The following is a 25,112-nucleotide window of genomic DNA, read 5'->3' as shown; positions in this document are numbered from 1 at the left end:
GGAATTACTGAGTATATATCAGGAAGACTCCAGGTCCTTACACACGTATCTAACAGTGTAGATGCAAAGACATGAGGAAAGTGGACAATCAATTTAATTTCGCTGTCAGGTTCTATTGGTTCAGCAGGGTGATTAAATTGGCATGCAGGAAGTGGACCTTTCTGCTCAGGAACAGGGGCAAGCTCCTTCGAACAGAGGGGTGGCAGCCTTTGCGGCAGTTATGCTAGGATGTCAGTGAAGAGTATACAAGAGATGGCTAGCCCTTCATTCAACTTTACAAGCTAGGCATGCAGTCGGCAAGTTCTGAAAAGTTCGGGACGAGACATATATATTATTTTTGTCTTTGGCAGCTTTTCTGCGATTTTCAATGTTTCTTTTCATGTGTTCTCTCCCACCCATTTATTCAGCTAATTAAATTCCATTGTGTGCTGACGTAAGGTAGGAAAATTGTTATCAAATGCTTACCATAATTTTCTTTTCCTGGTCTATCCTCACGTCCGCACAGGACTCCCTCCCAAGTGGCCTGTCGCAAGCTAGATTATCGAACACATCAATGGGGGAGGGTTTGTCTTTTCTGCAGCTAGGAAAGGGTAGTCATGTGGGTGCCAGATGAGGCGTTAATCCATTGTCTGACATGAGGATAGGCCAGGAAAGAAAAATTACGGTAAGTATTTGATAATAATTTTCCATATTTCCTCCTGTCATCATCTGGAATCTGCATTCTGGTTTTGGATGGTAATTATGAGCTTTGGAAAATGAGTGCGGCTTAACTTGAGCCTGAAATTACAAAATTGTCACTGAAGTTTGTGTCTCTCTCTGTATATGTATATGTATAAATATATATATATATATATATATATATATATAAATATATATATATATATATATATATACATTTTTGTTTTTGTTTTTTTTAAATATTTGTTATATAACATGTTTGAAAAAAAAAAAAACAATTGTGTGAATTCTGTGTTCTTTGAGTACCAAGATAGTCCATATTTTTAATTTTGAGGTAATGAGTATTGGGTGATGGTGCCCTGTTGTGATAACTTGTATTTTCCATGGCACAAACAATCATTTTTATTAGGTCGCAAGGATGAGAATGACCATGGAGAAGATGGAACCTAGAACTTGTAGTAGGTGATTGTCTTGTGTTTAAATTTCTGTCACTATTATGACAGTGTGATCCCTGTGGAACATCCAATTTGTAGGTAATTCGCTTCAGCAAACTGAGAGGTTACCATCAAAACCATGGGTTGTGTAGGAAAAACTCAGATACAGTGATTCAAGAACCACACCATAAGGTTATATTCAGGAAGAAGTTTATTGGTTGCGTGCAGAGTCCAACACATTTTTGGGTCCAAAATAGCCCCTTAATCAGGGCTTAAAAAATATAGGGTTGACAATCTGGAAATCCCAGGAATATCTACCCCACCTGCCACCTAAGAACTGTACCTGCTTCACCTCCATCAGATAGTCCCCTGCAACTATTACCTTTTGTATCATCTCCCCCTCCCTTTAGATTGTAAGCTCCACGAGCAGGCCCCTCCTATTCCTTCCTTCTGTATTGAACTGTATTGTAATTGTACTCTCCCCCTTTATATTGTAAAGCTCTGCATAAGCTGTTGGCGCTATATAAATTCTGTATAATAATAATAATAATTGTAGCACACCCCCTTAAGGGCCACAGATGAACTGGGATTCCCCCCCCCCCCCCTGTACAGCCAGGCACTCCAAATGTGTCACTCTGTTTTATTGAGGGTAAAAGAACTTGCCTGGCTGCAGCTGTCCCTTTCACTAGCCCTCTAGGCTAAGTTCTCCACAGTTCTCCCAGACTGAGATTCTCTGACACTCTCTCTCCACAGTCCTCCCAGACTGAACTCTCACCAGCCTACCCAGCTGACTTCTCAGGAGATCTCCTGGATGTGCTGACCTGCTCCTGCTGTCCTCTAACTTGCTCCCATGCCTCCAGGATAGGATTCCTCTGTGTGTTGTAGAGGATTCCTCCAGCCCCAGGCCCGAAGGTCACCTCCCCAGACCAGGGTGCACCCTCAAGGACCACAAACAGACTCCTCAGCACTCTATCCCCATCTTTCACCTGACTCCCCTTTTGGCCTATTTATGAGGTGTGTAGACATGTCACTGGAGAAGTGATCGAGGGGGTGTACATCTCACCTAGGTTGCTACACAGTGTGAGATGGTAAATCCAGGATGGATCAGTTTCTCAGCAGCGATATGCTGCTGAGTTGTTATTTAATTTTGCCGGGCCTGGGTTTATATGGAATGGCAGGTAGGTTTGGTAGAGGGACCTGTCATTCCACATCCCCCGATCCAGTTCTGGGTTTGGGATCAGGTGAGCTTTGATCCTAATTAGCCTGGGAAGCTAAAGGCACTGCAGGGTCTGCAGGTGGTTGCTCTCAGCCAGGGAATGAACAATCTGTGTGTTGAAGGAAGCTGCAAGCACAGCCACTGCTGGAGCTAAAACTCACCCTGCGATATCCAGGCGAAAGACGCTGTGTTTGTAAGTGTCAGATAGGTGAGCAGAACCTGTTAGTAAGCGCCCAGCCGGGCTAGGACTTTTATTTTTGTTGTACTTAGAAAGCACGGTGTTGCTGTATATTTTGTTTGCTGGACTGTTTGTACCACGAATAAACGCCAAGATCTGCTTTATAAATTCCAAGTCTGTTGTGAACTGTGTCCAAACACACCCTACCCCGGGAAGATCCCTTACAATTGGTGGAGGTAGCGGGCAACGCGGTTGCTAGGGGCAACGGTGTGGACAGACTTGGCTACAGCTGCTGATGTCCTGGGTGAAAGCTGCAACTACACTCCAAGAACAGTCCAGCAACATGGAGGAGATGCTGAAGCAGTTTATGCAAGTGAGTTTGCAACAACAGCAGGCTCAGACAGAGGCCAATAGACGACATGAACAGTCCATGGCTGCACAACAGCAGGCTCAGACAGAGGTCAATAGACGACATGAACAGTCCATGGCTGCACAACAACAACTTATCGAGCACCTGATAGCAAATCGAGAGGCGCCTGTGGTGATGGGAGCCGCTCCAGAGATTTTTTTTGGGAGAAGGACTGTGCAGAAAGCGCTGCAAAAGATGACTGCTGAGGACGATGTTGAAGCCTATCTAACAGTATTTGAGCGCGTGGCTGAGCGAGAGAAGTTACCAGCCGCTGAGTGGGCAGAGGTAATTGCGCCCTATTTAACAGGTGAACCTCAAAAGGCCTACTATGACCTCAGTGAGCAAGAGGTTAAGGACTATACTCGGCTAAAAGAGGAGATACTTGCCCGACTAGGAGTTACTACTGCAGTCCGTGCCCGGAGGGTACGCAACTGGAGCTACAGTCTGGACAAATCAGCGAGGTCCCAGATGTATGACCTAATCCATTTGGCAAGAAAGTGGTTGGAGCCAGACACTTCTACTCCTGCACAAATCCTAGAGAAGGTCGTGATGGATCGCTACCTCCGAGCACTTCCTACTGACCTGCAACGCTGGGTGGGACAAGGTGATCCTAAGAATGCCAACGAACTTGTCAACCTTGTGGAGAGGTTCCAGGCGACTGAGGACTACCTCCGTGATGTTCCTGCAGAATCTTCACCTCCCCGGAGCGCCAGATCTGTGCCGTCAGCTGGTAAGAGACTTCCATCTATTGGGGGAGTGTGGAGGGGTGCTGATGGAGGGAAAAGGGCTCAAGTGGTGTCTCAGGGACAAAAGACTGGTGATGGTCCCGGGTGGCTAAGGGGCTCTGAAAAGGACTCCTTGCCAAAGAGACCAGGCCCTATCCAGTGTTGGAGATGCCATGAGGCGGGACACGTGTCGGCCCATTGCCCTCTTACCTCTGAACCCATGGAATGTGACGCTAGCCGGCGTCAGTCGCTATTTGCGGAACCATCTTGTGCTGCAGTTCCTGGACTAGAGACTGAACCGCAAATCTGCGACATCACAATCAATGACTTTCCTGTTAAAGCGTTAATGGACTCAGGAAGCCTCGTAACCTTGGTGCATGCTAGCCTGGTGACTGGGGACTTAGAGTCTAAAAAGCATATGAGCGTTGTGTGTATACATGGTGATACAAAAGTGTACCCTATAGTGCTGGCTAAAGTCGGGACTGAACAAGGCACAGTACAATATGAAGTGGGTGTGGTTAAAAACCTCATGCATAATGTAATATTGGGGCGCGATTTTCCTTTATTCTGGGCTCTCTGGGAAAAAAGAAAAATCCCCAAAAGGAGTGAGGATACCTCTAAGGGGGTTGCCTTGTCCACTGTGAATGATAAAAGTGTACAGGATGAAAATGATTGTTTTCCTTTGCAGGTCCTGGCTGGGGAGGAGGAGGCTCCTCCCACTGAGCAAAATATACTAGACTTAGAGGTGTCTAGCGATAATTTTGGGGCTGCACAATTACAGGACCCCACTCTCAAAAATGCGAGAGAGCAGGTTGCTGTTATGAACGGGGTACCTCAGGAACCAGATGCTGAAAAAAGATTTCCACATTTTTCGGTGACTAATGATCTTTTCTATAGAGTCAATAAGGTTAAGGATGAGATTGTGGAACAGCTTCTGGTACCTAAGCCGTACCGGCGTCAGGTGCTTGACATGGCACATAACCATGTTCTTGGGGGACACTTGGGGACTGACAAAACGCGAGAGAGGGTTCTCCAGAGGTTTTTTTGGCCGGCCATATATGATGACATTAAAAAATACTGTGAGTCGTGCCCCACATGTCAGGTTAGTGCCCCAGTGTCACATTTTCGCAGTCCTTTGGTTTCGCTCCCTATTATAGAGGTGCCTTTTGAGCGTATTGCCATGGATTTAGTGGGTCCCATTGTAAAGTCAGCTAGAGGACACCAGTATATTTTGGTAGTCCTGGATTATGCGACCCGCTATCCTGAGGCTGTACCCTTAAGAAACACTGCATCTAAAACAATTGCACGTGAGTTGTTTTATATGTTCTCTAGGACTGGGATCCCCAAAGAAATCCTAACTGACCAAGGTACGCCATTTATGTCGAAAGTAATGAAGGAATTATGCAGACTATTTAAAATCTCACACATCCGTACCTCTGTATACCACCCCCAGACGGACGGATTGGTGGAGAGATTTAATAAAACTTTGAAACATATGTTGAAGAAAGTGGTGGCAAAAGATGGGCGTGACTGGGATCATTTATTACCCTACCTCATGTTTGCTATTAGGGAGGTGCCCCAAGCGTCCACAGGGTTCTCACCATTCGAGTTGGTCTATGGTCGTCACCCTAGGGGTCTACTGGACATTGCAAAAGAGACATGGGAGAATGAGTCCACCCCATACAAGAGTGTTATTGAGCATGTAGCACAAATGCAGGACCGTATAGCCACTGTAATGCCCCTGGTAAGGGAACACCTCCAGAGGGCTCAAGAGGCCCAAAGTAGAATTTACAACCGGTCCGCAAGAATCAGGACATTCAACCCAGGCGATAGGGTCCTTATACTAGTCCCCACTGTTGAGAGTAAATTCTTGGCGAAGTGGCAAGGTCCCTATGAAATTGTTGAAAAGGTCAGTGAGGTGAACTACAAGGTGCACCAACCAGGTAGAAGGAAGCCTTTCCAAGTTTATCACATAAACTTGATCAAGCCCTGGAAAGACAGGGAATCCTTGGTGGCGACAAATACTGTTAATAATTTGTCACCACCAATCCCTCCAGTCAAGGTAGGTGATACTCTATCAGTGTCACAGAAACAGGAGGCTCGGGAATTTTTACAGAAAAACAAAAACAAGTTCTCTGACCTCCCAGGGCGTACACACCTCATCCATCATCACATTGAAACTGAGCCTAGAAGCAGAGTAAACCTTAAGCCCTATAGGATACCCGAGGCACGTAGGGAAGCCGTATCTGCCGAGGTAAAACGTATGCTTGCTCTGGGGGTAATTGAGGTGTCACAGAGTGAATGGTCCAGCCCAATTGTGCTAATCCCAAAGCCCAATGGAACTTGGAGGTTCTGTAACGATTTCAGAAAGTTGAATGAGATCTCCAAGTTCGATGCGTATCCTATGCCCAGGGTAGATGAGTTGATTGAGAAGTTGGGTAACGCCAGGTACATAACCACCCTCGATCTCACAAAGGGCTACTGGCAGATTCCACTTTCTGGTGAGGCTAAAGAGAAAACTGCATTCTCCACCCCTGATGGGCTATTCCAGTATGTAGTGATGCCATTCGGGTTACATGGAGCGCCTGCAACTTTCCAGAGGTTGATGGACTTGATTCTGCGACCACATCGTGATTACTCAGCTGCCTACCTCGATGATGTGGTCATTTTTAGCCCTGATTGGGAAAGTCACCTCTGTAAGGTACAGGCCGTGTTGGATGCCATAAGTGATGCGGGGTTGACCATAAATGCCGAGAAGTGTGCTCTAGCCCTAGAAGAGGCCAAATATCTAGGCTACATTATTGGGAGAGGGTTGATTAAGCCACAGCTAAATAAAATTGAGGCAATACAGAATTGGCCTAGACCCCTGACAAAGAAACAGGTTAGAGCTTTCCTGGGTATTACGGGGTATTACCGTAGATTTGTGCCAAACTTTGCCTCAGTTGCTGCTCCACTAACTGACTTGACAAAGGGCGGAAAGACAGCAATGGTCACGTGGACCCCAGAGGCCGAGAAGGCTTTCCAAAGCCTTAAGTCGGCCTTGTGCCAACCACCTGTCTTAGTTACCCCCGATTTCAGGCGAGAATTTCTGGTCCAGACAGATGCCTCTAACACAGGCTTAGGTGCAGTACTCTCACAAGTAGTGAATGGTGAGGAGCATCCAGTGACGTACTTGAGTAGAAAACTAACCCCGGCCGAGAAAAATTATGCCATTGTGGAGCGAGAATGTTTGGCAGTAAAGTGGGCCCTAGAATCGTTAAAGTATTACTTGCTAGGCAGGAAATTCAAGTTGGTGACAGACCATGCCCCCCTAACATGGATGAAGTTAAACAAGGAGAGAAATGCAAGAGTGACTAGATGGTTTCTCTCCCTACAAAACTTTAATTTCACTGTGGAACACAGGCCAGGGAAATTACAGGCAAATGCTGACGCATTGTCAAGGGTAAGTTGTCTGTGGGGACAAAAGGCTCAGCCCTCCGGTCTGAAAAAGAGGGGGGGGATATGTAGACATGTCACTGGAGAAGTGATCGAGGGGGTGTACATCTCACCTAGGTTGCTACACAGTGTGAGATGGTAAATCCAGGATGGATCAGTTTCTCAGCAGCGATATGCTGCTGAGTTGTTATTTAATTTTGCCGGGCCTGGGTTTATATGGAATGGCAGGTAGGTTTGGTAGAGGGACCTGTCATTCCACATCCCCCGATCCAGTTCTGGGTTTGGGATCAGGTGAGCTTTGATCCTAATTAGCCTGGGAAGCTAAAGGCACTGCAGGGTCTGCAGGTGGTTGCTCTCAGCCAGGGAATGAACAATCTGTGTGTTGAAGGAAGCTGCAAGCACAGCCACTGCTGGAGCTAAAACTCACCCTGCGATATCCAGGCGAAAGACGCTGTGTTTGTAAGTGTCAGATAGGTGAGTTGAACCTGTTAGTAAGCGCCCAGCCGGGCTAGGACTTTTATTTTTGTTGTACTTAGAAAGCACGGTGTTGCTGTATATTTTGTTTGCTGGACTGTTTGTACCACGAATAAACGCCAAGATCTGCTTTATAAATTCCAAGTCTGTTGTGAACTGTGTCCAAACACACCCTACCCCGGGAAGATCCCTTACAGGTGCTTAACCCCTTCCAGCCTCTTATTACTGGGGATTGTACAATAACCTCATAAATATGCAAAACATCTCCTCCTAGACTCCACCATCTACATCTGACAGCTTCTCCAATGTTCCAGAAACAGGGGGAGGCACGAGAGATGCTACTTTCTGAGTCATCCAGCCCCCCCGAGTCCTCAACTGGGACCCAGATTCAACCCAGGTCTGGCTCTCAGCCAAACCAATTTTCCTACACTAACAAATGTATTTACATCTAGCACACTAGCTGGAGGGTGTAACATAATAATAATAATAATAATAATAATAATAATAATGTGTGTGCATACTGCAACACAGGGGTTCATTTACTAAACCTGAAGAGTGCAAAATCGGATGCAGCTCTGCATAGGAGCTGCTTCCAGGTTTTTTGTCAATGTTTAATTGAACAATCTGAAGTTAGAATCCGGCTACCATGCACAGCTGCACCACATTTTGCACTCTCCTGTTTTAGGCTCGGTTCACACTGGAACTGGCTGCAGATCGTGCAGGGACGCTGTCGCTGTGCATCCCCATTCTCCGGTTCAGGGATGAATCAGGGTCGAATCTTTGCCTGAATTCGGCCCTGAAACTGAGCTAAAAACTTACAGCATTCCGCAGCCATCCCGGAGATGCGGAGATGTGTGAACCGGCTCCATAGAGAGTCGGTCACATTCTCCTGCTATGCGAATTCCCTACATCCAATTTGCATAGGTGTGAATCCAGCCTCAGTAAACCCCACAGTGCTGTTCAACCTCTGGTTTAAGAGGGTTTTCGTTGCTGTCCGTGTCCCCCATATGAGAGAATCACCATCTCTATTTATCCTGTTTTCCATTATCATTGAGAGTGAAAGTGAAAGAATATCCCAAAAACTAACAGGGGTTATAACCCTCCCTTACGCCATCCAAAATGGGAAAAAATAAATGCTTTTAATTATACTTTAAAACTGCCAAATTTATATCCTAATGTGTCTTTCTATAAAAAAGAGATTGTAGCTAGGATTATTAACACAGTAGTGGGTAGAGGTTTCATACCTTGAAAGATTTCAGAACGCTTGCTGCAGCTGAATTTCTAACAACTTGTGCTGTGCCAATTCAGCTTGGGAGCCGGGATAACTACTGAGAACTTCACAATAATTGCTGAACAAACAGTCAACTGTGTGCAACAAAATTTTCCACTCCCAATCACAGCTTCAGCTCAGTTCTCTGATTCTGGAACATCTTCTTTCTTTACCTAATAAGTGTACCTTTGTGCAAAAATAAATATTAACTGCTATGCTGCTCCTCATACTGGCTGATTCGATATCAGCCACTCAAAGATAATCATCTCTATAAAGCTTGTCTTTAGTGCAGTATGTAAAAGCTTGTGAAAAAACATAACTCCCAACTGTCCTTCATTTAGAGAGACTGTCCCTCTTTTGAAACCGAGTCCCTCTACCCGTTTCCTTGTTCGTAGGCCCAGCTTTTCTGATTTGATGTACAGTACAGACCTCTATAACAAAATGCACTTTATAACTACCAAATTTGTTATAATCTTTTATCCATCTTCTCTATCATCTTAATCTGTTATTTTGAATACCCAGTATACAGGAAATGTAGTAAAGTAATTGCACATGTGGGTTTTATAGAGGAACTTCCCCTTATTATAAAAATTACAACAAAGCCACCTTTTAAAATGTTTAGTAATGGCAATCTACAAACTAATGCTTATAAATAATTGCAAGCTTTTTATTCTTTGCATACTTTTTTTTTTTTCCCTTCCAATTATCCCCACGGTGATCATTTTTACTAAGGGCAGATGAATCTAATACCCTTTACTTCCTGGAACTCTGAATCTGTCTCCTGGAACAAGTAACAAAAACTTCCCAGGATGCAGGTGTACAGTGGGGATCGAAAGTTTGGGCACCCCAGGTAAAAATGTGTATTAATGTGCATAACGAAGCCAAGGAAAGATGGAAAAATCTCCAAATGGCATCAAATTACAGATTAGACATTCTTATAATATGTCAAAAATGTTAGATCTTATTTCCATCATTTACACTTTCAAAATTACAGAAAACAAAAAAATGGCGGCTGCAAACGTTTGGGCACCCTGCAGAGTTAATATCTTGTACTGCCCCCTTGGGCAAGTATCACAGCTTGTAAAGGCTTTTTGTAGCCAGCCAAAAGTCTTTCAATTCTTGTTTGAGGTATCCTTGCTCATTCTTCCTTACAAAAGTGTTTCAGTTCTTTGAGATTTCTGGGGTGTCTGTCACGCACTGCTCTTTTAAGGTCTATCCATAGATTTTCAATAATGTTGAGGTCAGGAGATTGTGAAGGCCATGGCAAAACCTTGATGTAATCCCCCGTGGATTTTGAGGTGTGTTTAGGATCATTATCCATTTGTAGAAGCCATCCTCTCTTTAAATTCAGCTTTTTCACAGATGGCATCAAGTTGCCATCCAAAATTTGCTGAAATTTTATTGAATCCATGTTTCCTTCTACTCATGAAATGTTCCCTGTGCCACTGGCTGCAATACAACCCCAAAGGATGATTGATCCACCCCCATGCTTAACAGTTGGACAGAGGTTCTTTTCATTAACTTCTGTGCCCTTTCTTCTCCAAACGTACCTTTGCTCATTCCGGCCAAAAAGTTATATTTTAACCTCATCGGTCCACAGAACTTATTTCCAAAATGCCTCAGGCTTGTCTATATGTTCATTTGCAAAGTTCAAACGCTGATTTTTGTGGTGAGGACATAGAAGAGGTTTTCTTCTGATGACTCTTCCATGAAGACCATATTTGTACAAGTATCTCTTTATAGTGGAATAGTGTACCACAACTCCAGTGTCTGCCAGATCTTTCTGGAGGGATCGTGCAGTCAAACGTGGGTTTTGAATTGCTTTTCTCACAATCCTGTGAGCTGTTCTGTCTGATATTTTTCTTGGTCTTCCAGATTTTGCTTTAACTTCCACTGTTCCTGATGACTGCCATTTCTTAATTACATTCCGAACAGAGGATATTGACATCTGAAAATACTTTGCTATCTTCTTATAGCCTTCTCCAGCTTTGTGAGCGTCAACTATTTTCAGTTTCAGTTTTCTAGACAACTGCTTAGAAGAACCCATGGTGCTGATTGTTGGGGCAAGGTCAGGTGAGTCTGGCCATTTAAAACCTTTGAGATTGACATCACCTGGTCTTCCCAGACGATGATTGAGAACAATCCATGACACTGGCAGGTCTCAGCTTTGCAAAGGGGGCAGTGCATGCTATAAATTCTGCAGGGTGCCCAAACTTTTTCAGACGCCATTTTTTTGTTTTCTGTAATTTTGAAAGTGTAAATGATGGAAATAAAATCTAACTTTTTTTGACATATTATAAGAATGTCTAATCTGTAATTTGATGCCATTTGGATATTTTTCCATCTTTCCTTGGCTTCGTTATGCCCATTACTACACATTTTTACCTGGGGTGCCCAAACTTTAGATCCTCACTGTAAGGCCAGGGTTACATCACCAGTGCCTCTGCCAACCACGAAGTAGGAAAACAGTAATTGTAAGTAAAAGCAAAAAATGTTTGTTTAACCTTGATTTGATTACTTTAGGATAGGGGAAGGGAGAAAGTAAGCTAATAAGGGAAAGGGGACAAAATGCTCTTGATGAAAAACAGTGTAAGTTGGGCTGCTAAACTTGGGAAAGCCTAGTAAAAAATATACTCCCTAGAAGTCACACAAGAGGACATAGAGTAATCAGGATCTTCTTGGTGGGCTGGTCCTGGGGTTAAAACGTAGGGGGAAACGAGAAAAGTAGAAGAGAAAAAAGGGGGGGGGGGGGGTGGAGTAGCAGGAGTTGTGAAGAGTGGGCTGGTGGAAGGAGAAGGATGGTAAAATAACTTTTATGCCATGTTACACGGTCGGACTTTCCGGCAGAAAAAGTCAGACGGAATCATTTCATCGGATATTCCGATCGTGTGTGGACTTTTTTTTTTTGAAAATTCTGACAGACCTAGAAATAGAACATGTGTTAAATCTTTCAGACGGAATTAATTCCTATCGGGAAAACTGTTCGTCTGTGTGCTGTTCCAACGGACCAAAAACAATGCAAGGGCAGCTATTGGCTACTAGCTATTGAACTTCCTTTTTTAGTCCTGTCATACGTGTTGTACGTTACTGCGTTCTAAACGATTGGACTTTGGTGTGATCGTGTGTAGGCAAGTCCGTTTCAGCGGAACTCGGTCGTGTGTACGCGGCATTAGTCTGTTAGGAGGCATGTATTGTAAGCATCAGTAGTTCTAAAGTATATTGTTGCCAATAAAGCCAAGTATTGCTGAATCTTGTGGTGGCACTCATTGTATTCATTTAACACTCAAGATTATTTTGTAACCTAAAGTAGAGCTCCAGTCTTTACCCAAAAAGTAAAAGTCAGCAGCTACAAATACTGTAGCTGCTGACTTTTAATATAAGGTCACTTACCTTTGCAAGGATCCAGCATTGTCCAGGTGCCAGCATCTTAACTAAGGGAAACTGGCAGTGAAGTTTTGCAGCTTCACAGCCAGTTTCCCACTGAGTATGTGCAAGCTGCACTGCACTTTGTGGATGGTCCTGGGACCTGTGATGTGTTCCAGCAGGCTGCGGGGGAAAGAAGGGGGGTAAACCTCCGCCCAGATCGCCATGGCAATCTGATCAGAGGTGGGAGCGGGTACCTGTCAAAATTAGGTACTTGCTCACCCCGAAAAAGTGGAAATGTGACGTGGGGGATGTAAATAAGCGGAACATCCTCTTTTTGGTGATTTCCGCTTTAAGCAATTTTTCAAGCCCACAGCATTAACGGAAGAGTCTGTGTCTCATGCATTTTCCCATGATAAAGGGACATGCTGGTAATCTTGATTGGCATCAGATCAGAACATTTATTCTGCTACATGCATGACAAAGGAAGTCTCACTCAGGGAAATGTCTTGAAATTATAAACAGAAAATAGCCTGCAGAAAAGAAAGGCATAACAGAGATAAGAGGGACAACTGGGACCTGAGTAATACTTCATATTCCCATCGCACATATTCCTGGATGAGCTCTCGAGTTTGGGTGATGTAGCAACAACCAGCTGGATACTGGTTCAAGTCACCGTGAAGATATTTGCCTGCACACCATGGAACGACATAGATAGCATTCACCAAACGGGTGATTTATTGCATGACAACAACACAAGGATAGTGCAACGTTTCAGAGTCACGCAGGACCCCTTCGTCAGGCATGTGATGATCATCACATGCCTGACGAAGGGGTCCTACGTGACTCCGAAATGTTGCACTCTTCTTGTGTTGTGATCATGCAATAAATCCCCCATTTGGACCCTATCTATGTCGTTCCATGGTGTGCTGGCAAATAACTGGGACCTGAGAACACACCAAAGTGGGGTACAATCACCAGATCTTTTATATAGACCTTGTGTGGTAAAGTTACCAGATAAATGTTAACCTAAACCAGATCTTAAGTACCAGTGACAAATATTACTGCAGAGGGTCCCTGCTCAGATGGCTCTCCTGGAGACGGCTGTTTCTTTGATGTAAATACACTCGTATAACTCTCACTATTCTGTTTTAAATGCCATTTTATGCATTGACATACTGTCCAGACAGACTGTGTCTAATGTTCACCTGCTGACTTGGCACCATCCACAGGCAGCTTAACTCTTCAATAAGACACAGAAGTTGAACCCTACACAATATTACTTCACATAAGAGCAGTTTTTCTATTCTTCTGAAGTGTAAGAAGACACTGACTTTCCAAATCCTGTCTTTGTGAAGTGCTAACACTGAATGAGGAAACATGAAAGAAGTGTAGAGGGTCTAGCTAGGACTAAACCAACTAGCACTAAATAGAAGGGTAAGACAACAGGAGATACCAAAATCGCATGGTAAACGAGCTGTAATAGCCCAAATCCTCCACTATATGTCAACATACTACTGAACAATACTAACCTGATGCTGTTCAATACAGTACCACAAGTAAGACATACATATAAGGATGTAAGGGGGACAGAACATGCACCCATTTACCTATTTATCAGTCAGACTTAAGCAGACCATATGCTATTATACATTTTTCATTCAGCCTGTGAATGTGTATGGGATATTACCCAAACCAGATTTTAACCTTGAGGAATACATCATGCTTACGCAATGCACAACAACATCAATGTATGCCTGAGCATGGCCACGTTCGACAATTCTATCGTAAGGCTGGCTGTGCACATTTACTTGCATCTCTGGATATGAAAAAGGCATTTCAAGTATAGACGTTGACTGGGATTATACCTCTATACCTTGGGTTTCAGGATTTCTTAGCTCTCTACTGCTAGTTTAGTTATATTAGAGTGACTGCATATCTAAACCCAAAACCAAAATGTAATATTCTGCAGCCTACCAGTCAACAGATGTGGTGACTGCATTTGATTTCACTTTTCAAGCGAAGAATATTTTCAGCATTTACAGAAAATACCTGCTGGTCTTTTAGAGCTGCACGATTCTGGCTAAAATGAGAATCACAATTTTTTTGCTTAGAAGATAGATCACGATTCTCTCAAGATTCTCGCGGCGTAACATTATCTTTCACATTAAAAAAATAATAATTGGGCTAACTTTACTGTTTTTTTTTTTTTGTTTTTTTGTTTTTTATTCATTGAAGTGTATTTTTTCCCCAAAAATTGCGTTTGAAAGACCACTGGGCAAATACAGTGTGACATAAAATATTGCAGCAATTGACATTTTATTCCCTAGGGTCTCTGCTAATATATATATAATGTTTGGGGGTTCCAAGTAATTTTCTAGCAAAAAATATTGATTTTTACCTTAAGAAACAAGTGTCAGAAAAAGATTTAGACTTTAAAGTGGTAGTAAACCTGCTGACTTTTTTTTTCTACACCTGTAAGGGAAAAGGCATAATGAGCTAGTATAGAATGAGACATCGGTATCTCATCCGATCCATGCCGAGGGAGCTGACATTTTCCCTCGGCGTGTCTTCCGGGTATCGCGGCACCGGCGATGTGAGTGGCCGAAGCTGCAACATTGTCACTCCCACGCATGTGTGCGGGAGACTTCTTTCCAGTAAGCTCCAGCATCTGCCGGACTTTCAGCTGAGAATCCCCACAGCGCATGCGCCGATGAAGTCAGGGGCTCATTGTAAGGGGAATATCTCCTAAACCATACAGGTTTAGGAGATATTCTTTTTACCTACAAGTAAGCCTTATTATAGGCATACCTGTAGGTAAAAGTTACAAAAATGACTTTACTACCACTTTAAGTGGTTAAACTTCCTGCATTTACACATCGTTTAAAAACTTGGCAGACTGCCTGGATTATTTTTTCTTTACACACAGAAGTTTCCCTTTGATCTAAGAAGGCAGTTAGTTAAAATGTTTCCTTTTAAAAACTTGGCAGACTGCCCAAATGTTTTCTTTTGATAGCTGAGTGAGCAGATAAGTCTCTCCACTTGTTATATGAAAGAATTGGCAAACTCTGCAATAGAGATCGTCAGAGGGGTTGAATGGAGATCACCATTTTTTAACGCTTAATTGTGCAGATCTATGGTCTTGAAAGACATGCAGTATGCTTGTGGCTTTATTTATGCCTGAAGCTGAAGTTTGATCATTTTTCTTTGGTGGTGGTGGTGGCTTTGGGGGAGGGACAGCGCCAAACACATTGGTTGCCCCTATTGGTGTGCATAGCTCCCGACTGTCCCTGATTTGGAACAAAGTCCCTCTGCCTCTCTTTCCTCCTCATTTGTCCCTCATTTTGGTCTGATCTATATAGTTTTATATAAAATACACTAATTACCTTTCAGATAGTGTTTTACAGTGGTAAACCTTTCACCCAGATTCTAAATTGCTGCATTTGTAAATTTCAAAAGCCAACATAAAGGAATAGTAGTGGTAATAAAAAGCACTTGTGGATATAACTAATATTTTTTTTTTTGCATAATTCTCCTTTTAAGGGTGTGGCAGGGTGTGTGTCCTATGCCTACATACCTTTGCTAATAGATGTCCCTCATCCCCATCTCAAAAAGTTGAGAGGTATGTTGGTGTGTATCCCATGCCCTGCAGGCTGCTGCTTCATGGATAAAACCTTCCTTCATGCCACCCTATACTGCCCAGAGCAGCGATCTTTCGGGGTTGCAAAGAATTAACACCTGTGGCTGCAAGTATGAAGGCCTTGCGTCACTCATTCACCTCTTCCTGCCCCCTCCGCCATTCACAGAACTCATGTTATTAATGTCCAACAATGCAGTAGATTCTGAAAATAGACAATGGAGATCCTGTCATTCATCTGCCCCTCTTTTATTCACAAAATGCATTGCAATATGGAACAATAATAGTATGAGTTCTGTGAGTAGTGGAGGGGCAGGAAGGAGCAGATGATTGGCACACATCTTTTCAATTTACAGCTGTTGTATTTAACCCGTGAAGCATAGCCCCCTTTGTGCAGACACACATTCCTCTGTCACTGCCCGCAGGTAGTCTAGCATTATCTATTATCTTCAATATGTTTTACAAGTGAAGTCGCTTTATTTTTATTATTCCCTATTATTTTCAATATTGAAATCCAAATAAAGTTTTTTTTTTTTTTTTTACATAACTCTACTGTTGCCTTCTCCTATACACTATGCTGTGTTCTATTTTAGCTGCATGAAGCTCAAATGTAGTTTGGCGCCCTCTTGTGTGCAAATACCTAACTAAAACACACAGCAGTGTCATTTGCCTACTGCTTTAGGTGCTGCTCTTTCCATGGGCTAAAAGTGAATATACAACATAATAGTTACATAGTAGGTGAGGTTGAAAAAAGACACAAGTCCATCAAGTCCAACCTATGTGTGTGATTATAATCTTCGAGGGGAATTTACTAAAACTGCAGAAGCCAAAATCTTAGGTTTAGTACTGGACTGATAGAATTGAGAAGACCCTGAGGGGTAATTAGTATGATTTCTTTTTTAACTAGCATTTGGAGCAACCATATTATTTAAGCCTCGAGATCCCTCGAATTCCATCAGTCCAGTAACAAGTCCTGACAATCTGGGACCCTTTGATCCCCTGAAACATGGTGGCTTTTTATGATAAACTAGTCTGAATAAAATTTTAATTTGAACTTTGTCATGGTTATGCATTAGAGTTGTTCTCCTTACCTGTCTGCATGTGTTCATTTCTAGAGACCAGCCGAGCTTCACCTGACTGCTTTTATTTCCTTCCTCTGGAATGGCTCCACCCTAGCCCCTATCAGACTACACTATATTAACCTTTGCACTGCTAGCCTATCCTGCTGATCAACCTTTGTGTATTAGCTTCCTGTTTCCTGTCTTGTGCTCTGCTTCTGATTTCCGTTACCGACCTTGGCGTGTTCTGACCATCCCTGCTTGCCTGTGACCCTGACCTATTGGCGTGTACCCGACTATTCTGTTCTGCTTGTGGCCCCGACCTTGGCTTTGTCCCTCACCATCCCTATCCTCCTGTTACCTACTGTGGGTGTGAGCTGGGGGACCCTGGGGGTCGCGACCTGGAGCCAGTTGCAGCCAAGACCATCTTCACCACTCGAAGCTCTGGTGAACACCAGCTGGCTCTTAGACTCCGCGCCCCGGGGAATCTTACGCTCTTACCCCAGTGGGATCTGTCCCCCGTCTGCAGCCGTCAGCCGTAGGGTCCACAGCCTTGCGGTGCATCCCCAACCCTACGGTGTGCACCTGTCACCTGGGCTCTAGGTGACCTGACAGTTGACAGTTTGATCAGCCATGGACCCGGCTGACGTGCCGCTCCCTGCAGTCGATCCATTGCAGGGCATAGTGCGGAGACTCGAGACCCAGGAATCTAATCAGACTCAGGTGATGCGATTCCTCCAGGATCTGGCTTCTCGCTTCGAGCAGCTACAGGCTTCCTTGGGAACCCCGAACCCGCAGCCTCAAGTACAGTCTGCGACTGCACCTATCGCACCAGTCGCATCCACGCATTCATTAGTATTGCCTGCTCCGTCCCGTTTCTCTGGGGACTCCAAGGCCTGCAGGGGCTTCCTCAGCCAATGCACCATTCATTTTGAGCTCCAGCCTCAAAACTTTCTATCCGATCGGGCAAAGGTAGCCTATATCATTTCCCTCCTCTCCGGTGAAGCTTTAGCCTGGGCTGCCCCCCTGTGGGAGAAAAATGATCCAGTGGTTTCCAGCCTGTCCGACTTCTTGAAGCTCTTTCGTAACATCTTTGAGGAGCCAGCTCGGGTTTCTTCTGCGGCTAGTGCCCTTTTACGCCTTCGCCAAGAATCTGGTTCAGTGGGCCAATATGCACTTCAGTTCCGTATCCTTACAGCGGAATTGAGCTGGAACAATGAGGCCCTGGTCGCAACCTTTTTACATGGCCTCTCAGACCGAGTGAAGGACGAATTAGCAGGAAGAGCTATCCCCGCCGGTCTAGACGAAGTCATTTCCTTATGTAATCAAATTGACATTCGCTTCCAGGAGAGGTCCTTAGAAAAAAGACGCCAGCACCCCCCAGGTTCTAGTCAGCCTGAGCTTTTTCCCCGTCGCCCTGTGGAGCATCCTCCGTCTGCTGAGGAGCCCATGCAGCTGGGCCGGACCAGACTAACCCCTGAAGAACGTGCTAGACGCAGAACTCTGGGCTTGTGTCTTTATTGTGGGGGAAAGGGTCATTTTCGTGACTCCTGCTCGCTCCGTCCGGGAAACGCTCGGGTCTAATACATTTGGAAGGTGGAGTATTGGACCCAGAAACATCACCTTCTCGTCTCCTTCTTCCGGTGTTCCTCCATGTAGGCACTTCTCCCCAATCAGTCCTAGCATATCTGGACTCCGGGGCTGCCGGCAATTTTATGGACTGGAGAACTGCCTCTTCTATGAAGCTTACCCTTTCTCCCCTCGCTACTCCACTAGTAGTCTCGGCAATCGATGGCACTGTGCTCCCAGGGGGTCCTATCCGTTTCCAGACGCTACCTATTAAGATGTCGGTAGGGATACTCCACCAGGAGTGGATCTCCTTCCTCATCCTACCCAAGGCCTCTACCCCCATTGTATTGGGTCTTCCTTGGCTGCAGCTCCACTCGCCACATGTGGACTGGGTATCTGGGCAGATCCTGGCCTGGGGTCCTTCGTGTTTCTCGTCTTGTCTTTCCAAGGTGACCCCCAAGAGGAAACTTCCCATTGCTACCACATCTGTCTCGTCCGATATTCCTGCGGCTTATAGCGATTTCCGGGATGTGTTCTGTAAGAAGTCTGCTGAGGTACTTCCTCCTCACAGATCTTTTGACTGTGCTATTGACCTTGTCCCTGGAGCAACCCTGCCCAGGGGTCGTACCTACCCTTTATCCATTCCAGAGACCCAAGCCATGTCTGAGTATGTCGCTGAGAATTTGGAGAGAGGTTTCATCCGGAAATCCTCATCGCCTGCAGGAGCAGGGTTCTTTTTCGTTGCCAAAAAGGATGGCACCCTCAGGCCCTGCATTGACTATAGAGGTTTAAACGCTGTGACTATTAAAAACCGTTACGCCTTACCTCTAATATCTGAGCTATTTGACAGGTTGAAGGGGGCTTCCATTTTCACTAAATTGGATCTCAGAGGTGCATACAATCTCATTCGAATACGAGAAGGTGACGAATGGAAGACCGCATTTAACACTAGGGACGGGCATTACGAGTACTTGGTTATGCCTTTTGGTTTGTGTAATGCTCCAGCTGTGTTCCAGAACTTTGTCAACGAAATATTCAGGGATCTACTGTACCAGTTTGTTGTCATCTATCTGGATGACATTCTCATCTTTTCCCAAAATCTGCCTGCTCACAGAAACCATGTACGCACCGTACTTCAGCGCCTTAGAGAGAACAATCTCTATGCCAAGATGGAGAAATGTTCCTTTGAATGTTCCGAGGTCCTGTTTCTGGGATGTTTTGTTTCTAGTGAGGGTCTTCGCATGGATCCCGGAAAGGTCTCTGCGATTACCAACTGGCCCCTTCCTGCTAGCCTCAAGGCCACACAGCGCTTCCTTGGCTTCACAAATTATTATAGGCAGTTCATAAGGAATTACTCTTCCATTGCTGCGCCTATTATCGCTTTGACCAAGAAGGGTGCTAATGCCAAAGACTGGTCTTCCGAGGCTGTCTCTGCGTTTCACGATCTGAAACAGGCCTTTGTCTCTGGACCCCTCTTGAGGAGACCAAATCCTGAAGACCCATTTTTTATTGAAGTAGACGCTTCTTCGATGGGGGTGGGAGCTGTGCTTCTTCAGGACTTTGAGAAGAAACGTCAACCATGTGCGTTCTTCTCCAAAAAAATTTCTCAGGCAGAGAGAAATTATGCCATTGGTGATCGGGAACTTCTCGCAATTAAATTGGCGTTGGAGGAGTGGCGTCATCTCTTGGAAGGTTCCCCTCACTCCATAACGATCTTTACTGATCATAAGAATCTGCAGTACCTACAGAATGCTAAACGTCTGAACCCCAGACAGGCCAGGTGGAGTCTCTTCTTTTCTCGTTTTAAATTCACGATTACGTACAAACCTGGTTCCTGCACCGGTCGAGCTGATGCGCTCTCTAGGTCATTTGACACCTTGGACGAGGACTCCAACCCTGATCCTGAGCCGATCATTCCTACCTCTTGCATTGTTGCCCATTCTACCACCCTGGAATCAAAGATTCCTCCTGGTAAGACCTTTGTTCCCACGGAGCTAAGAACCAAGATCCTTCGTTGGGGACATGATTCCAAGATGGCAGGTCATGCTGGGTTCCTCCGATCCTTCCTGCTTATCAGTCGTCACTACTGGTGGCCTAATCTCCGCTCGGATGTTAAAGACTATGTTGAGGCTTGTCACGTCTGTGCTCAGTCTAAATCTTCCACTCAAGCCCCTGCTGGTCTTCTCATGCCCTTGCCCATTCCTAAGGAGCCCTGGTCTCATATCGCCATGGATTTTATCACTGATCTTCCACTATCGGAGAATAATACGGCCATTTGGGTAGTAATCGATCGGTTCTCCAAGATGGCTCATTTTGTTCCTCTTCCTGGTCTCCCTTCTGCCCCTGCCTTGGTTCCCATTTTTGTACGAGAGATTTTCCGCCTTCATGGTGTTCCTTCGCATGTCGTCTCGGACAGGGGTGTGCAATTTACTTCTCGTTTTTGGGGAGCCTTTTGCAAATCCCTCGACATTACCTTGGATTTTACCTCTTCTTATCATCCCCAATCCAATGGCCAGACTGAGAGAGATAATCAGGAGTTAGAGGTCTTTCTCCGTACCTTGGTCTCTGCCCATCATGATGATTGGGCATCACTATTACCGTGGGCTGAGTTCTCCCACAATAATCATGTTAACGTCAGTTCTCAGAAAACACCCTTCCTCACTGTTTATGGAAGACATCCTCAGCTTCCCCTTCCTATGATTTGTTCTTCTGACATTCCAGCTTTGGCTACTGTTCAGGAATCATTCAATTCCATGTGGGCTGACGTTCATGATTCCCTCCAGAAAGCTGCCAACAAATTCAAGAGTTTTGCTGACCGTCGCAGGCGTAAGCCACCCTCTTTTCAGCCAGGAGACAAAGTCTGGCTCTCCACCAGGAACATCAAACTCCGGGTTCCTTCCCTCAAATTTGCCCCAAGATTCATTGGTCCATACACCATAATTTCTAAACTGAATCCGGTTTGTTTCAAGCTCCAGATTCCCAAAAGCCTCAAAATCTCTAAGGCCGCGTACACACGCGGGGACTGTTCGCTCAACTTTGTCCGCTGAACAGTGTTTCGGCGGACAGTCCGCTCGTGTGTGGGCTTTCAGCGGACAGTTTCAGCGGACAGTCTGCTGAACAAAGTTTTTCGGAAATTCCGAAAAACTGTCCGCTGAAACTCTGTTTCAGCGAACAGTCCCCTCGTGTGTAGGCTTGTTCGTCAAACTAAGTTCCGCGCATGCTCAGAAAGGATTTACACGCCGAAGTTTGCATTGCAGTGTATAGGACGTCGTATTTTTCGTCCCGTCGTACGTGCCGTTCACGTCATCGCGCACGGTTTCAGCGGACTGTTCGTTCGTCGTGTGTGGGCAAGTCCGTCCATGCTAATTTTGAGCGGACTGTCCGCTGAAACTGTTTGGCGGACAAAGTTGGGCGAACAGTCCCCGCGTGTGTACGCGGCCTTACTCCTTCCATGTTGCCCTTCTAAAGCCGTTAGTCCTCAATAAGTTCTCTCGTCCTTCCCCTACCATAGCACCGGTCTCTGAGGATGATCAGGAGTACGAGGTTAGCCAAATTTTGGATTCCCGACTCTGTAGAGGCATTCTCCAGTACCTCGTGCACTGGAAAGGTTTTGGTCCTGAGGAGAGGTCGTGGATTTCGGCTTCCGAGGTCTTTGCACCTCGTCTGTTGAGGAGGTTTCATTTGAAGTTCCCCTCTAAACCTGGTCCCAGGCGGGGGAGGGGGAGGCCTCGTAAGAGGGGGGGTACTGTCATGGTTATGCATTAGAGTTGTTCTCCTTACCTGTCTGCATGTGTTCATTTCTAGAGACCAGCCGAGCTTCACCTGACTGCTTTTATTTCCTTCCTCTGGAATGGCTCCACCCTAGCCCCTATCAGACTACACTATATTAACCTTTGCACTGCTAGCCTATCCTGCTGATCAACCTTTGTGTATTAGCTTCCTGTTTCCTGTCGTGTGCTCTGCTTCTGATTTCCGTTACCGACCTTGGCGTGTTCTGACCATCCCTGCTTGCCTGTGACCCTGACCTATTGGCGTGTACCCGACTATTCTGTTCTGCTTGTGGCCCCGACCTTGGCTTTGTCCCTCACCATCCCTATCCTCCTGTTACCTACTGTGGGTGTGAGCTGGGGGACCCTGGGGATCGCGACCTGGAGCCAGTTGCAGCCAAGACCATCTTCACCACTCGAAGCTCTGGTGAACACCAGCTGGCTCTTAGACTCCGCGCCCCGGGGAATCTTACGCTCTTACCCCAGTGGGATCTGTCCCCCGTCTGCAGCCATCAGCCGTAGGGTCCACAGCCTTGCGGTGCATCCCCAACCCTACGGTGTGCACCTGTCACCTGGGCTCTAGGTGACCTGACACTTTATAGGTTCTTCTTTTGGTATTTTATACCTTGTACACCCAGTTCTTACCTGAGCTGACCTTTGGCTAAATGTTCTGGGAGAGCAGTCTAAAGGTGAAGTTTTGGTATGGATGATTTTACATAGTTACACTGGGCCAGCTTAGACCAATCTAATGTGCCATACCTGTAAGACCCCTGTGGAAACTGAAAATCACTATAGTAGGCACCTCTACTATAGTGATCTTCACTAACTTCTGGGTACCATGGCAAACAGCTGCCCTGCTGCATTGTGAACACAGGGGGTTACTTACTCAGCACAGATGCTGTGAGATGATCAATTTGGTCAATGTCTTGTAATAATAACAAATGGAAATGATTTCCTTTCCTTAAATCATCAAATTTTATTTCTGCCTATTTAATGCTTTGAAAATTGCAAATAGTGATTACCATCATCATTTTATTTGAGTCATAAATCATATTTTGTACACAGTGGGAGAATTATGGCAGGGTTTTAAGCATGTAAACTGCATTTCTGATTTCTCACTTTACAGACTTTGTCTCGGACTGGTCACTGTTACATGAAGCAGCAATACACGGGCGTTTTGGTACCTTAACAAAACTAATTACAGAGGTAAGTAAAGGGAATCATAATTTGATTTTAGTTTATTGTTTATATAGTTTTAAACTAGTTCTTCGGTGTAAAGGATTAAGAGGGTTTTAGACTTAGGGTCAAGGGTTAGGAAGCTATGTTTAAGAGTTAGATTAAGTTTTTTTTAAGGGTTTCTATTCATAAATAGAAAGTTACAGGTGAGAGGAAGTAGAGAGAAATCATTCTTGGAACTGGCAGCAGAGGAGATTAGTATGCCAATGCTGGAAGATCCTCTGAAGTTCTAAAAGGCCCTTGCTGGGTATGGAGCCACAAGCACTTTGACCTCTTGTAGTGAGAGGTCCAGGTGAACTGGTAAGCGAGCCTTTTAGCCTTTGGTGGTGGTGTTGATGCACAAAATCACAACTCAAGGTGGTGGATGGTGGTGATGCTCACCAGGAACATCAGTATATGTAACTTGTGGACTTTTTATTTTATTTTCAATTTTATTTTTATTTAACTAGCACAACTCAGTAAAGTTATACAATAAAAAATCTTCCCATGCATGCCTCAAGTTCTACCCTCGACTCCTAGTACAGGCAATGTTATTTTGCCTTCTGATAGGTTTTCATATCATTCTCTTGTAGGGACAGAGCGTAAACCTGGCTACAGCCGATCACGTTACTCCTCTACATGAAGCTTGCCTCGGAGGTCATTCTGGATGTGTCACCCTTCTATTGAAACATGGAGCTCAGGTAATAACATTCTTACAATCTATTAGAGAGTAAATGTACATAACAAGGTCTGATCTGAAACTCCCCAAAACAAACTAGGAAAAAGAGAGAAATGAGAACACTGGAGTGGCTAAGAAGATGTAAGACTCAGAAACCTGGAGCCCATACTGAATGAAGCTGTCACTCATCACAAAATGGGATGACACTCAAACACGAAAAACGATTAACTTTTATTATCAATTCCACTTTTGCTTCAGTTTCCTTTTCACTGTTTTTCGTGAGATGTTGTTGGTCACCCGAGACTCTCCCCTTACTAGCCTTGGACAGCGTTTCATCTCATTGTAACAAATTATCCTTTCTAACTGTTCCGTCCAGAGGAATACACCAGACATGGCTGGCAGTCTACTAGCTACCTTTGATTGCATTTATGGATTTATGAAAAAAATTTATATTCTAACCTTTAATATTTTGTATTTTAGTTGGTAGTAGTGACAGTTCAATCCTTGTCAAGGATTGGTTATGCTCTTTGCTTTGGGCTGTTCTGTCTTTATATGCCTGAGTTGCTTTGTACTCAGTGTGGTCCAAATAATGCACAGTGTAATGCTACAAAAGTATTTTTATCTCAAGACCCAAAAAATTGTGCATGTTTGCAGACTCCACCATTTTCATATGAGGTGTTTCAAAATGAGGCAATGGATCTTAGTGTCTTGGTGTCCAAATGGATCTTGGTGACTAAGGCTGACCATAAACTAGCAGATTTACAAACAAATGTTTGTATGAAAATTCTGATTTGTACATTCAATGGCTTGGCTATTGTCATTTAAAAATACTTAAAAAATCTGTTTTCTTGTAACATTCAATTTTGGAATGAATCTAATTTCTCAAACAAAAACCACATTCACTGTTAGAATTTGGTTAGTTCGGGAAATGCTCCTTTGAATTTTCTGGTCACTATGTTCAAAAACAGACATTGATTTTACCACACTAGCAAATAGAAAGTCAAA

At 44.6% G+C, this 25,112-nt stretch overlaps 1 protein-coding gene across 2 annotated transcripts in view; it reads left to right on the top strand.

Moving 5' to 3' along the window:
• LOC143981949 (ankyrin repeat and SOCS box protein 9-like) overlaps positions 1 to 25,112 on the top strand; it is an 88,189-nt gene that overhangs the window by 49,540 nt on the left and 13,537 nt on the right. For both annotated transcript variants that reach the window (XM_077480227.1, XM_077480226.1), the window contains exons 2-3: positions 23,340 to 23,419; positions 24,022 to 24,129. In XM_077480227.1, coding sequence (XP_077336353.1) covers positions 23,340 to 23,419; positions 24,022 to 24,129 — 188 coding nt within the window. The remainder of the gene's footprint in view (positions 1 to 23,339; positions 23,420 to 24,021; positions 24,130 to 25,112) is intronic.

The sequence above is a fragment of the Lithobates pipiens genome, unplaced genomic scaffold (assembly GCF_037356315.1).
Source record: "Lithobates pipiens isolate NorthernLeopardFrog02 unplaced genomic scaffold, aLitPip1_a1.2 Scaffold_16, whole genome shotgun sequence".
Classification (NCBI taxonomy): Eukaryota; Metazoa; Chordata; class Amphibia; order Anura; family Ranidae; genus Lithobates; species Lithobates pipiens.
This window is presented reverse-complemented; position numbering and strand designations above follow the sequence as displayed.